This window comes from Glycine soja, chromosome 14 (assembly GCF_004193775.1).
Source record: "Glycine soja cultivar W05 chromosome 14, ASM419377v2, whole genome shotgun sequence".
Taxonomy (NCBI): Eukaryota; Viridiplantae; Streptophyta; class Magnoliopsida; order Fabales; family Fabaceae; genus Glycine; species Glycine soja.
In genome coordinates, this window is record NC_041015.1 from 3,245,582 (window position 1) to 3,261,612 (window position 16,031).

Sequence of the window (16,031 nt, forward strand, 5' to 3'; positions counted from 1 at the left end):
CTCTTGTGTTGGCAATAGGAACCAAGACTTAACATATATAAAACTTATAGTCTTCTAGTGTATGGACTAAACTTAAAATGATAGACAACTATATAGACCAAATAAATAGTTTAACTTCGAAAATATTAGACTGAACAAATTGATTCGGAGAGTAACGAGCATATCTAAGAATAAGATCATCAAACATAAACGACTATCTATCACTACCCCAGCTTCTCGTATTACTACCATAGCTTCCCGTGCGTCTATTAGTTTCATAGAACTCAGAAGCAAGAATCATTGAGCCCACTCATGCATTCATTCTATCAAGACAAAAGCACATCCTGAATCTGTTTAAATCAATGGTCGAATGTCAATACTGAGTTATCAAATGCACATCATATACAATTCTAGGAGAATCACCTTGTGTAAAATTGTAAAAACAATTCTTGGAAAGAAACACTATCATTTTCAGAATCGTACAAATAGAAATGTAGAGTGGTGTAGTCTGATCTGATCATTACCTACAGAAACTAATCATATCATAATACGTAAAGAGAACTTAAAATTGGTCAGGTCAGTTTACCTGCTTGAAACTAAAATATTCTATACATCAATTTTGTTAAAAAAAAAAAATAAGGATTGATAATTGGTGCATATAAGCAAACATTAGACTGCCTCAGTCACTATGCTTTCAGCTTTCCACTCATCCCACGTTTGGGCCAAATACAAGTGACAGCATTCTTCTTGGCTGCAACTGAACACTGATCACTCCGACCACTTTTATTGCTCAGCTCTGTCTGGAGTTTCCGTCGCCTCATTCTGTTGTCTAATCGTATTCCTCTTAATGCACGGGCTCTCCGTTCAATTTCCAAAGCTTCTGTGAAATTCCAGATCCTGACAACACCTTCTTCACCTCCACAGACAATTCGTTCAGCTCCTATATCCACAGAGAAAAGATTGCTCTTAAATCCGTGCAACATCCTCTGTGGAGGCTCTACTATGTCTCCACCCAAATGCTTTACCTTTGAGACTCTCTTCCCCAGAGCTCGCTTGCTAATCTTCAACAGCTTTCTCACATCAATTAGAGCCAGCTTGCCATCACTTGATGCGGAAACAAGCCATGGAAACTCAAAGGCAAGAGAATACACAGCAGCCGAGTGAGGAACCTAAACAGCAACATGCCAAGCTTTAGACTCATAGCCATCATTAACAATCTTGTTGTATGTTGGTTCATTAACAACCATTAGTTAGTTCTTTTACTCTTTACCAACTTAGTATTTTTCTGTTTTCTGTTATTCTGTTATAGCATGTAACAGTTAATTAGTTTTAAGTTGGTTGGGTTAGTTGGGCTAGAAATAGTGCTTCTATTTCTTCTTCTTGCATAGCCTAGATCATAAGAGAGTTTTTTGTAACCAGAGAAATTCTGCAGATATTGAATAAAAGTGGTTGCTGTGAGTGTTGTGCAGTTTTGGTTCATCTTCTTTCTGCATTTTGTTTATTCTTGTTCATACAAGAATTTCATTCTTTTGTGAAGTAAAATCTGATCTTGGCACAACAAATTGGTGCAGTGAGCGTGGAGCGATTTTGAGTTCGATTCGAGAAATGAGCTCGGCCAAGTATGAGGTTGAAAAATTCACAGGGCAAAATGATTTTGGGTTATGGCGATTGAAGATGAGAGCTCTTCTTGTTCAGCAGGGCCTGGTGGAAGCACTTGATGGAGAAGTCAAACTCGAAAAGATGATGGCTGATGGGGATAAGAAAGCACTACTACAGAAGGCACACAGTGCAATTATTCTTAGTCTCGGAGACAAGGTGCTGAGGCAAGTCTCTAAGGAAACAACTGTTGTTGGGGTTTGGTCAAAACTTGAAGGTTTGTACATGACCAAATCTTTAGTTAATCATCTTTACCTAAAGCAGTCTTTGTATTCGTTTAAAATGAATGAAGATAGATCAGTAGGAGAACAATTGGATTTGTTTAATAAACTGATTCTAGATCTTGAAAATATCGATGTCACCATTGATGATGAGGATCAAGCTTTGTTATTGTTGTGCTCTTTGCCTAAGAGTTACTCTCATTTCAAAGAGACTTTATTGTTTGGAAGAGACTCTGTTTCTCTTGATGAAGTGCAGGCTGCTCTGAATTCAAAGGAATTGAATGAAAGAAAGGAAAAGAAGTCCTTTACAAGTGGTGAAGGGTTGACAGCAAGAGGCAAGACCTTCAAGAAAGATAGTAAATTTGATAAGAAGAAGCAAAAGCCAGAAAATCAGAAGAATGGTGAAGGAAACATCTTCAAAATCGGATGTTATCATTGTAAAAAAGAGGGTCATACAAGGAAAGTTTGTCCTGAAAGGCAGAAAAATGGTGGCAGTAACAATAGGAAGAAGGACTCAGGGAATGCTGCAATTGTTCAAGATGATGTCTATGAATCTGCAGAGGCACTGATGGTGTCTGAAAAGAATCCAGAAACTAAATGGATAGTGGATTTAGGGTATTCATGGCATATGACACCGAACAGATCATGGTTTGAACAATTTTCTGATCAAGCAGATGGGTTAGTACTCCTTGGAGATAACAAGCCTTGCAAAATTGAAGGAATTGGGTCTATAAGGTTCAAGTTTCATGATGGGGCTAAAAGAATTCTCACAGAGGTCAGATATGTACCTGAGTTGAAGAAAAATTTAATCTCTCTTGGTGAATTTGATAAAAGAGGGTATGTGTTCAAGGGTGAAAAAGGAATACTGAATGTAGTTAAATACTCTATGGTTGTCATGAAGGGAATTATGGAGAATGACCTCTATTCTGTAGATGGTGAAGTTGTAATTGGCTCTGCAGCCACTACAATCGAAAGAGTTTTATCAAAAACTGAGTTATGGCACATGAGGTTGGGCCATGTAAGTGAGAAAGGGTTGATTGAATTGACAAAACAGGAGCTGGTATGTGGGGACAGAATGGAAAGATTAAAGTTCTGTGAACATTGTGTCTATGGCAAAGCTTGCAGAGCCAAATTTAATGCTGGACAATAAAGAACAAAAGGTACCCTTGATTATGTTCATGTTGATCTTTGGGGTCCAACCAAGACTCCCTCTCATTCTGGAGCATGGTATTTCTTGAGCATTGTGGATGACTACTCAAGGAAGTTATGGATCTACATTCAGACAACAAAAGATGAGGCTTTTGATAACTTCAAAAGCTGGAAAACACTTGTGGAAAACCAAACAGGCAGAAAGATCAAGAGGCTCAGTACTGATAATGGTCTTGAGTTCTGTTATGAACCTTTCAATGATTTTTGTAAAGAGAATGGCATTGCAAGGCACAGGACAGTTGCGAGCACCCCTCAACAAAATGGTTTAGCTGAAAGATTCAACAGGACCATTTTGGAGAGAGTGAGATATATGTTGCTGAGTGCAGGATTACCTAACATTTTTTGGGTTGAAGCAGCAATGACTGTTGTATATCTCATCAACAAGTGTCCTTCAACAGCTCTGAATTTCAAAACCCCTGAGGAGATTTGGTCTGGCCATCCACCGAGTCTAAAACAACTAAAGGTATTTGGCTGTGTTGCCTATGCTCACATCAAGCAAGACAAATTGGAACCTAGAGCTGTCAAGTGTATTTTTCTAGGATATCCTGAAGGAGTGAAAGGGTATAAGCTGTGGTGTTTGGAGGTTGGTTTTAAGAGGTGTTTAGTGAGTCGTGACGTTGTCTTCAATGAAGCTGAGATGGCCTACAAGACCAAGCCCAGCATGGTTCAGTCCAGCACTGATCAGAGTAGGGAAACTGATTCTGAAAAATTAAATTTTGAGGTGGAGACTGAGGATAAACATGCTGAAACACAAGTTGTTAATTGGCCTCTTGATGAAGAAAAATATGAAGAAGAGGAACAAGAAGAAGCTGACTATGTGCTGGCTCAAGATAGAATCAGAAGGGAAATCAAACAACCTAAGAGGTATGGATATGCTGATCTAATAGCATTTGCTCTGGTAGCTGCTAGTGAAGTTTTGGAGGAAGATCCAAAAACTGTTAAAGCTGTCTTAGCTAGTAAGGAGAAAGAAAAATGGCTAAGTGCCATGAATGAAGAGATTAAGTCTCCTTATGACAACCATACATGGGAATTGATTAAAAAACCACCTGATTCTAGAGTGGTCAGCTGCAAATGGATCTTCAAGAAGAAAGAAGGCATCTAAGGAGTTGAACCAGACAGATTTAAAGCTAGACTTGTTGCTCGAGGATTCACTCAAAAGGAGGGAATTGATTTCAATGAAGTTTTCTCTCCTGTAGTGAAACACAGGTCAATCAGAATTCTTATGGCTATGATGACAGAATTTGATCTTGTGTTAGAACAAATGAATGTGAAGACAACATTTTTGTATGGAAAGCTTGATGAGGTGATATTGATGAAACAACCCGAGGGGTTTGAAGTCAAAGGTAAAGAGGATTATGTTTGCAAATTAAACAAATCCTTGTATGGTCTAAAGCAGTCCCCTAGGCAATGGAATAAGAGATTTGATGAATTTATGGCTCACATACAGTTTCATAGAACTCACTATGATAACTGTGTTTACTTCAAATTTCCTTCTAAAGCTGAGTTTGTGATATTGTTATTATATGTTGATGATATTTTGATAGCAAGTAACAACAATAGTGATGTTGAAAAATTGAAATCTGAGTTGAGTAGGGAATTTGAAATGAAGGATTTGGGAGCAGCCAAGAGAATATTGGGAATAGAAATCAAACGGAACAGAAAAAGGAAATTGATGTATTTGTCTCAGGAGTTATATCTCAGAAAAGTTCTTGAAAGGTTTGGAATGTCAAATTCCAAACTTGTAACTACTCCTATGTCACAACAGTTTAAGCTCAGTACAAGTCAAGCACCTAAGACACATGATGATATAATTTACATTGAAGGTATTTCATATGCTAATGTTGTAGGGTCACTGATGTATGCTATGGTATGTACTCGCCTTGACATAGCTCATGCAGTGAGCCTAGTAAGTAGGTTCATGGCAAATCCAGGCAAAGCACATTGGCAAGCCCTGAAATGGATACTCAGATATATCAGAGGATCACTTGGAAGAGTTCTGGTTTATGGTGGAGATAGGAATAGCAGAAGAACAATTGTTGTTGAAGGTTTTGTAGATTCTGATTATGCTGGCTGTTTAGATTCAAGGAAATCCCTCACAGGATTTGTGTTCACTGCTTTTGGCATTGCAATTAGTTGGAAAGCTAGCCTTCAAAAGGTAGTGGCTTTATCAACCACTGAAGCTGAGTATATTGCTCTTACAGAAGTTGTGAAAGAATCTCTGTGGCTTGAAGGCATTGCAAAGGAGCTAAAGATACAAAATGAAGTGATCACAGTACACTGTGACAGCCAAAGTGCCATTGATTTATCCAGAAATTATGTGCATCATGAGAGGACAAAGCACATTGATATTAAGCTGCATTTTGTCAGAGAAGTTATTGGTCAAGGATCAGTTATAGTCAAGAAGATTTTAAGTGATCACAATCCTTCTGATATGATCACAAAGGCTCTTCCAAGTAGCAAGTTTTTCCACTGTTTGGACCTAATTCAGCTAAAAGGTGATTAAATCCTGTTTCTGCAGCAGCCACTGGTTTTGTTAATGATTTGTTATTGAACCAAAGTGGAGAATTGTTGTATGTTGGTTCATTAACAACCATTAGTTAGTTCTTTTACTCTTTACCAACTTAGTATTTTTTCTATTTTCTGTTATTCTGTTATAGCATGTAACAGTTAATTAGTTTTAAGTTGGTTGGGTTAGTTGGGCTAGAAATAGTGCTTCTATTTCTTCTTCTTGCATAGCCTAGACCATAAGAGAGTTTTTTGTAACCAGAGAAATTCTGCAGATATTGAATAAAAATGGCTATTGTGAGTGCTGTGCAGTTTTGGTTTATCTTCTTTCTGCATTTTACTTATTCTTGTTCATACAAAAATTTCATTCTTTTGTGAAGTAAAATCTGATCTTGGCACAACAAATCTCATACATGTGAATTGCACCGTCTTCACCTCCTGTAAAAAGGAAGTCCCCTGTATGGCTCCGTGCCAAAGCATAAGTATTACCAACATGAGCATTATGAACAATGGTCACCAAAGTCCCACTATCATACACATCTGAACCTGATGTGCTGGCAACAGTAGTATCATGAGGGACAAGTGCCCAGACCCAATCACTGTGCCTCAACACTGCAGTACACTTCATTGAATGACGGTCCCACACTCTAACAGTCGTGTCCCATGAACCACTGTAAATCCTTGTCAAGTCTAAAGCAAGTGCAGTTATAGGACCTTCATGTCCCCAGAGTCGAACCTCAGTATTTTGGTTTTGTGTGGCTCTAAATTCAAATGAGTGAGGCAGGTCTTCAACAGCCCTCCAACAATGAATGAATCCATCAGTACCACCAGCAACCAATGGTGCAGCCTAGGGGTCGTGATGATGCAATTGACAACCCATTCTCCATGTCCCACATTCTCACAACAGAGTCATACCCAGAGGTAAATATGAGCTTCGCAGAAGCCAATAGGAAAACATTATTAAAATGTAAGTGTAAATTTGATTGGATTACTGTTTTAACTTCACCTTTTTTTTGCTTTCATTTTTGGATCTTATAAAATTTTTAAATGCAAAACTTAATAATAAAATCCAATAACTATGAGAATATTCAGTAAAGAAAGAAGATATCAATACATGGGATAAGCCAACAAAAGTAGCGGCACTACTAGAAATCGAGTTTTCAACATCGGTCAAAAACAGGATTCAACAACGATGGTTAAACGTTGTTGTATGTAACGTTGTTGAAACTATATATTTTTAACAACGTTCCAAAATTGACCGTTGTAGAATTACATTCATTTCTACATCGGTGCCTACGCTAGCACCGATGTAGTAACCTGCACTTTCAACATCGTTTCTCACCAGCACCGATGTAGTAACCTGTTTTCAACATCGTTTTTAGTCAGCACCGATGTAGTAACCGGCGCTTTCAACATCGTTTCTCGTCAGCACCGATGTAATAACTTGTGCTTTCAACATCGTTTCTCTCCTTAGCAACGATGTAGAAATATCTGATTTCTACATCGTTGCTTACGCCAGCACTGATGTAAAAAAATTAGCAACCTGCATAGTAATCAATATGCTTGATGTAATAATTGTTTATATATCAAAACTAAGAATAAGTTCTAAAAATTATTTATATTTTTAATAATCAATAAATATAATAAAATAACAATTAATTAATTAAAACCTAACAATGAGTAATAAAAATTATCTATATTACTAATAGTGAATAAATATACTTATATAATATTAAATTAAGTAAAAGCTAATAATGAGTAATAAAAATTATGTATATACAATGAGTAATTGATGTAAAGAGAGGGTTAATTAATTTACCATTCATAAGTTGTAGTCTTTCTACGACTACATGTAGAAAGTACTATTATCTTCAACAGACAAATTCAAGGATTAGTTAAATCAAATAAAAAACCATTTTCAAAACATGTGCAAATAAATAAAAATCAAGTTTAAAATGAGTAAGTCAAAACTGGTCCTTACTTTATAAAAGGTCAAAGCTTGTTCAGCCATACGTTCATCATTAACTCCAAGGCCAAAACTTAAATATTTAATTTCATCATAAGCTGTGAATTCAAAGAAAATAGGTACATAAGAATATAAATAACTACATGTATGAAATTATTTACAGTAATCCTACTGTTCATTATATTTTGGATAAGTACTAAAAACATTTATCCAAATTTCTCTTCTATACATTCCTTCCCAATAATGGTAAGGTCATCCTCCTGCACACTATCAATTGATTGCATTGGCTGTTGTGAAGATTCAAAATATTAAATTTTCCCTATCTTGGGATAAATATGAAACATTAAATTTATTATTGGACCACAACTTTGAAATGAACCAGGAATGACCAAAAGAAAATAGCAGAACTTGACAGATTTAAGACTAACAATAACAAGTTCAAAATTCTCAAATATACGATGAGTTATTCTATGCTAAATGAGAAAATCAATTAATATTAAACAAAAAAAGCATTTTGGAAACCATCATGTCAATTACATCCCGAATGTGAAATCAGTCATGAGACTTAAGAAAGACATACCTCTATCTAAAGTCCTTTGACGTGATTCAGAGTACTCACTTTGAACTATTCTTACATAATTGCCCGATAATTTACTCTACAAGACACAAGGAAACCATATGAGAAACAAAAAAACATGTAAACAAAAACAAGAGTGTAGAATGAAAACCAAAAGAAATGTTCATGGAGAAAACAATTAAATGTGTCTTCGTCATAAGTCAGCAATAACTGAGAAACTTCAGCTCAACAACTGTTCAAGCACCAGACCTATTAATTCCTTAACTTCAACTCAAACCATAACCTCAAGTAATCCAAATCCCCATCAGTCCTTAATAGAAGTAGCTCAAGCCTCTTTCTCCCGTGACATGATATATAAAAATTCATAAAGCATATTTATTGCATACTTCTTCAAATAATATATATATATATATATATATATATATATATATATATATATATATATATATATATATATATATATATCATTGTCATCATAAATTATTGCCTATTTCCTACAAATAGGAATAGTACCAATCTCATTCCCTTCTTGAGCATTATCCTTAAAGAGGATAGTTTCCATTTCTTTTTCATCAAGACAAGGCTTCAACGTTTCTATCTTATACACCTTTCATGTCTCATATCCAACTCATAACTATTTTTTGAAGGCTGTGATATACGTATCAATGAAATATCCAAGACTATTGGTATCAAATACATATCTGATATGGATACATCAAGAAAATGGAAGTATTGGTGCTTAATAAGTGATATTGTTAACTTCAGGTGCAGTAGCGTGTGAACCAGAGCTGATTGACAAAAAGTTGCATGTCAAAGACATGACAAGCAATAGAATGCAGAACATAATAACAATTATGTCCAACTACAGTATAGTACCTTCAAAACAGGACGCAAATAAAACATTCCAGGAAACAAATTGTCAAACAGGAATGTCCTACCAGCTCCTGATACTGAGTTGTTTCTATAACCATTGTCACCACTCAAAGACAACAGAACAGAAGGAATGAGCTCTTTAGAATCATCTTTGTGATGTATGTGTACTGAAATTTGACTAAGCTTCTGACAAGTAAAAGAATGAGGCGCAACTTGTTTTAAATGATATCCAGACTACAAATACAAACAAGAAACAAATAAATCAAATAATGTAAGGAAACAAGATAGCAACATAAACATCACAGATAAGTAGAGAAATTTCACGACTCAGCTTTTAGTATTTTTAAAACAAGGTATTTATTTTTTGTTCTGAGAAAGTGACTACCTTTGAAGCCTCAACATTGTAACCAATATCATCGTACAGAGGACCTGCCACAAAGGAACCATCAATACCAGTGGTCGTTTCAAGAACCAATTCACCACTTTTAAGTGTAGTAATGCTGCTATCTCCAGCAGCAAAAACTCTGATATGGACGCCAGAAAGAGGAGGTGAAACTGATCCTTCAATATATACACCCAGTTGACAAGAAAATGTAGGAATATAAACTTGACAATTATCATCAGTCACTGATACCTAAGGAAATGGATTTTGGCACAGTGACTGCAGTACACCATTGTGGTGGATACAGATCTGCAGAGTCAGTGAGATGGAGGCATTGAAAACGATTGCAGAACACAAGTGAAATAAGATGGAGTTTAATTTTTTTAGGGAATTGGGATAAAAGTTGAATTTAGTCAGGTTTTATCATTTAGGGGAGATTCTGATCAACTGATGCAAACTAAGTTCATGTCCTTTTTTGCTAATGTTCATTGATATTCACTATGGTTGGCTCTAGCAAAAAGTTGTGAGAATCACAAATTCAAGAATGGGAAGGGTATAGGTACATTTATTGACTGAGACCAGCTACTATCAAATTCTTGAAGGATTTTTATTTATTTATTTGCCTGACACCAACATCAATCTAACCATTAAATAATCAGGATACAATAACTAATGAATAAATTTTGAGCAGCACACAAGTTCGCTTTCCCCCCTTGTTTTAATTGAAATCTTCAAAGTTTAGCCTCATCATAAAATTGGCAAAGATTCCAGTGTGTATTCCGAGAAACCAATCACGAAAAACAACACTACGCTCAATTACTTCAATCCTCAATTCAACACGATGTAAATAATAAACCAACAATTTTACATTTTTCAAGCATTCTGTGTTCCAAGTCCAATTTCTTATGTGTAACAGCTCCATCACTGTGGAGGGATTGCGTCATTCCACAGAGCACATAAACGGAAGCATAGTGAAAGTCGAACAACCAATTCCAAGGAGAGAGACTTGCCACCAAACTGAACCTCCTTCCCTTGAAATTTTTAGCGGTTAAAAAATTGGGGGGAACGTTGAGTGAGTGAGTGAGTGAGGTTCTCACACTAACAGAGCAGTGGTACAACGTGGTTTCGTCGCGTTCCTTAAAATTGGGGAAAATTACAGAAAAATACAGCGGCCACGATAGACACAATTGAGGTCGTGTTGCAGTCGCAAACACTTCAAAGACTTTGAAATTGCGGTCAAACAAAACTGCACTTTTGGACAGTTTTTTTTTAACCTTAGAAGTTACTAAGCAGATTTGGAATTTCATTGATCCAATAAATGAATAAACATACAAGGAGAAGAGGGAGAGAGAACGGACCTGACGGTGGAGGTGTCGCCTGGAGCTAATCGAGGAGAAAAAGCCGTCGTCGCTGCTGGATGACTCGCGACAGCTGTTTCAGCGGCTGTGGACTGACGAGGACGAGATCGAGCTCTTGCAAGGGTTCCAACACCCTCCCATAGCTTCCATTGGACGATGACGAAATCAACCCTAATCGTAGCCCCAACCCTAACCTTAATTTTAGCTCTGTAATTCTTAAGAATAAAATGATTTTCAGGAATTCCACGAAGAAGAAAACACTGAAACGCTTTCAGCCTCGATCGGCGGTGAAAATCGAGCCAAATGAATTGAGTGCAAAATGAGTGAGGTAATGCCGGCTAGGGTAGAAAAAAAGATGAAAATTTAGGCCATATTCAAAGACGGTGTTTATAAAACCCGTCTTTGAACAATGCAATTCAACAACGTTCCATTAAACCCATTTTTGTAACGTGTATATGACATCGTTTTTTGCAAAAACGTGGTTAAACTAAATCTCTTATTTACTAAAATGCCACCACTTTTAAAATAACATCGTTTTTGGAACCACCGATGTTGAATGCACGTTGTAAAATACTATTATTTTAGTAGTGCGGCCACAATTTTGGTTGGAATGGGGCCAACTAATTTATCAAATGATAAATCTAAAAAGGAGAGCTGAGTGATGTAGTTTGTTTAAGAGACTTCAAATGGCCTATGGAATGGGGAATGTATCCTTTGCTCGCTTTCTTATTCCCCTTTCTTGAGTCATTTTTATTTTATTGTCTGTTGCTTACTGCTTTTAAGAACACAATATATTAAACGGACACCAGAAAAGAAATAGTAATCATTTTTTAATGTTTTATTCTACTAAAGATAAAATTATCACTCATTATTTGTCTTTGTATTTCTTCTTATTATATCATGTCATCTATCATATATATATATATATATATATATATATATATATATTGTCTCTGTCTTAAAAGAAGAAAATGTCCATATGACGGCTCAAGTCAGGTGATGACAAATATTATTTTATTTTTTATTATTCATTTGAAAATTATAATGTTATGATATTATACTAGATTGTGGTATATTGTTAGTGTCATCTGTTTTTCTGTTTTATTTCTTCTTATTTTTCTTTCAAGAAATAATTTGTTAAGAGACATAAGAGACACAGAAAAAAAAATTTAAAAAATATAGATTTTTAGGGTCATACCTCCTTCGGCATGAAAATCTTGAGAAAATGTCTAATAATTAAATCTTAAAAGAATAGATGCTCATCTTAAAATTTCTATCCGTAATCATCTATCTACTGGATATGAACTTAAGTGACATCTAAAGAGGGAGGGGAAAGTTGTTTTCTTTTTGGCTCTTATTATCATTGTGATCGACTCTCAAAAGTGTTAGAAAAACCAAACATTTATCCTTTAATTCATGCCATTTTTAAGGGTATTCAAATCCAAATTAAACTGTTTATAAACAGTTAAACCAACACAAAAAATCACAAACTGCTTAAAGCAAAAATTGCAACAAAAAAAATATAAAATATTACCAGAAGATAAATATAAGAATTCAAGGTTGGGTAAGATGTAGTCAGCGGTACTATCAAAGTTAATAGAGAGAAAACTATTGTGAGAAAGATCGAGGCCAGTAATTTAGATTTTTGAACTTTGAAAATTGATGAAGTCTAGATGTTCACTCAAGTCAGTTTTAACTTTCAAATTAATGAAAGCCTCCCAAAGGTGCCAGCTTTTAAAGCATTAGAAGGCTAAAGTTATGGTGACTTTGTTTTATTTATTTTCACTCAGGGAACCTCCCTAAGGGACACATTGGCCTGGGCGCATCTACGATTATCATGCAGTAAAAATTAATCAATAATTGGACTGAGTTGGTTACGGATAGTTGTTTGGAGAAAGTATGTAATAGGGGTAGGGGAAACCAATTTTTAAACTAAAAGTCCAGTTTTAATCTTAGCTCGTACTATGGCATGCTTGACATACAAGTGGTGGCTAATAAGTTTTTTGTCTTTGGAGATTAGAATCAAAGTCTTTGAACCAATATCATCACATGGGATGACCACTCATTTTGATATCCACGATCATCACATTTTTTTCTTATTTGTAAACAACTTGAAATACATCACTTGAGTCAAGAGAGATGAGATTTGTTACACAACGGACAGAAGTTACAGAAAACATGCAGACACTCACAAAAGAACGTACCACATTAAACTAAGAGTAAACTATTTCCTTTCCCTATGATTTCCTTTTCACTCTTCATTAATTAAGCACACCTTCAACAAGTCTCGCGAGTCATTATGGTTTCCCAATCATGAAAGCATTATATCCCAAAATCATTCCAAATAGAAACCCACATGCATATCCCACTGCTACAGCTTTCCAGCCAAATCCTGATTCTTCATGGTGAAATGTTGAATGTGGTGGCCTTCCTTTATCCTCATTGCAGGATGTCGACAAAGGGAATCCACATAGCATTGGATTTCCACCATAGGAATTATTTTCAAATGTGTTAAATTGTTTACCTGTAGGTATGATTCCCTCAAAGTGGTTTTGTGAAAGGTTAACACAGACAGAAAATTCAAATTGGTCAAAGCCACAGGAATCTCTCCTTTCAACTGGTTCCACCAGAGGTCCAAAGATTCCAAATTTGTTAAATTACCAAAGGATCCTGGAATGGTACCATTGATTTCATTGTGCGAAAGGTTAAGCCCTTTGAGAGAATACAATTCTCCAATGACTTTTGGAAGTTCTCCTTCAAACACATTATTTGATAAATCAATAACCATGAAAGCAAAAAGTATCCTCACCAGATTCATAGATTGACCTTTCATTACAATCACTACAGAATCATTATACAAATTGCGGGTAGTACTCACATTTTTCAAACCAATCGAATGAGTTTGGCTGGCATTCACATTCATCATTTCTTGAAAGTTCTTGATGTATGATGTTGGCAAGGGCCCACTAAAATTGTTATTTGAGACATAAAAAATTCTCATCTTGGGAAATGGATTCTTGGTACCGAAACAAGTGATGACACCATGAAACTTATTTGATCGCAAAATAAGTACCTGTAACTCCTGGAGGCTTTCTAGCCAATGGGGAAATGCATCCTCTATGTTATTGTCTGCCAAGTCCAAAACTTCCAGATTTGTGCAGTTGGCCAAAGACCGCGGTAATGGTCCATCCAATTGGTTGCCATTCAACTTTATAGTCTCAAATGCATTTCCCTTAGAAAAGTTCCAAGGTATGTTTCCATAAAGTTTGTTCATTTGCAAATCCAATGCCAAAAGAGAAGGAAATGTTCCCAGACATTGTGGAATGGGGCCTGTCAAGTTGTTCTGAGCCAAGTTGAGTATATGGAGAGAACTTGCATTGCACATTGCTGAAGGAATGTTCCCGGTCAGCTCATTATTTGAGACTAAAAAGTATCGAATGCCATTGGGTGGAATTGGGACATCTCCTTGCAACTTGTTGGAACTGAGATTAATAAAATCAATTTTATTCCAGGAGTGCAAGAGTTTCTCATGAAACCATTGGGGAATGCTTCCACTAATGTTGTTATGAGAAAGATCTAGTTCGATCAGATTTTGAAGTGGAGCTAAGAATTTAAGGAAACTACTAATATTACAGGAAGATAAATGTAAGGATACAAGATTGGGTAAGATGTAGTCAGTGGTACTATCAAAGTTAATAGAGAGAAGACTATTGTGAGAAAGATTGAGAAAAGCTAGATGTTTTAACTTTGAAAATTGATGAAAGTCCAGATGACCACTCAAGTCAGTTGATGACAAAGTCAAACCAGTAAGTTTTTGGAGTTCAAATATTGAATTTGAAAAATTATCTTGCAGTTTGTTGTTTTCGAGAAACAAGAATTTCAAAGAAGAAGATGAGAATTCACCAATTGACCCTGTGAGGTTGTTGTTGGTGAGATCTAAAAGGAAGAGTTGAGTTAGATTAAACAATGACGAGGGAACCAGTCCATCAAAATTGCAACTTCCCATATCTAGTGTTTGAAGAGACTTCAAATGGCCAATGGAATCGGGAATGTTTCCCGAGAAAGCAGTATTAGAGAGAGCCAAGTAACTTAGTGGAGTACTCCAGTTGGACTTTGGAAGTTCACCTCTCAGGTCTTTATTATAAGACAAATCTAGTTTTTGAAGATTGGGTAAAGAGAGGATGTCACTCGATAGATTCCCTTGCAATTCGGTGTCAAAGAGACTAAGAGAGATGAGAGAGGAAGACAAATTGGTTAGTAATGACAAAGAGTTGTCTCCGATCAAAGGCATGTCCACGCCATCTAAATTAAGCTCTCTTAAATTAGTTGCGTTTTGAATGAGTTTGTTCCATGTGTCTGCATCAACTCTCATTCTCAAGTAGCCGTAGCCGTAGTTGTCACTGAGATCAAGTGACAGTAATTTGGACAAGTGAGAGATTGTGGAGGGAATGTGACCAAAAAATTTATTTTTGGATAGGTTGAGTTGTTGAAGGTGTCTTAGGCTGAAGATGGGGCTCTTGGAATGGAGTTGACCTTGAAGATTACTGTTGCTAAGGTCAAGACCAATCACGTGGCTCACCTGGTCTGAGATGGTGTCGCACCTGACCCCATACCACTCACAACAATCTGTGCCTTTTTTCCAGGTTTCTGTTTTGGAAGTAGTGTTGTGTAACTTTTTGAAAAGTAGTAAGGCAGAGGAGTCATGGTGGTTGCAGACAGAGGAAGAAGAAGGAAGAAAAAGAAGAAGCAGAATGAAGTATGGGAGTAGAAGCCAGCAAAGAATGTTATTATAGATATTCATCCTTTAAACTTCAATTTGCATATGGATGCAACCAATTCAATTCACTAACTTCTATTTATAGGCTAAGCTGCTTCTAAGGGTTTCCATATCGATTCAACAGTTTGTTTGCCTTTTGTTCCTTTATTTATTTTTTTCTCTTTTTATCAAATTATTTATTATATCTATTATTTTATTTTTATTCAATTAAGAAACTAATAAAGAAGAATTTTATTATTAGCTTAACTAACATTTTATTATTATTCTATGTACTCCCGTCATGTGTAGGTTCAACTTTGAAAAGGAACTAGCTCAAAAGAAAATTAGGAAGCAATGAGCACTCAATATGACATCACATCCAAGACCAAGACGCTATATTTATAAAGTAAACGGCGTTTTATGTACGTAGGAGACGTCAGAATGCATTATTAGTTACTTTTGATTTATCTTTCAGATATACAAGCTTAATTAAGATGTTTCATAGAACTTGCATTGTAAATTCACAAGAAGATTAAATCATGAATTATT

The 16,031-nt window shown here is 35.8% G+C and overlaps 1 protein-coding gene and 2 pseudogenes across 1 annotated transcript; all 3 read right to left on the reverse strand.

Annotated features, from left to right (window-relative positions):
* Positions 1-93: 93 nt before the first annotated feature.
* Positions 94-6,902, reverse strand: LOC114385239 (annotated as a pseudogene).
* Positions 6,717-10,312, reverse strand: LOC114385240 (nodal modulator 1-like). Its single transcript, XM_028345262.1, has 6 exons — positions 10,229-10,312; positions 9,372-9,620; positions 8,990-9,220; positions 8,117-8,192; positions 7,552-7,634; positions 6,717-7,113 (listed from the first exon to the last, which is right to left on the reverse strand). Exons 1-6 carry the CDS (start codon positions 10,310-10,312, stop codon positions 7,081-7,083), a joined length of 756 nt encoding a protein of 251 aa, XP_028201063.1. The 3' UTR covers positions 6,717-7,080.
* Positions 10,313-12,791: 2,479 nt separating this feature from the next.
* On the reverse strand, positions 12,792-15,530 carry LOC114385111 (annotated as a pseudogene).
* Positions 15,531-16,031: the final 501 nt, after the last annotated feature.

Bases quoted from the DNA above. Each gene is read 5' to 3' on its own strand.
- LOC114385240 (XM_028345262.1), bottom strand. From the start codon at position 10,312: ATGACGCAATCCCTCCACAGTGATGGAGCTGTTACACATAAGAAATTG. The intron at 9,221-9,371 runs GTAGTCACTTTC...TTGTATTTGTAG, and splicing joins ACAATGTTGAGGCTTCAAAG to TCTGGATATCATTTAAAACA. The intron at 7,114-7,551 runs GTAAGGACCAGT...ATTACTATGCAG, and splicing joins AAGCTTTGACCTTTTATAAA to GTTGCTAATTTTTTTACATC.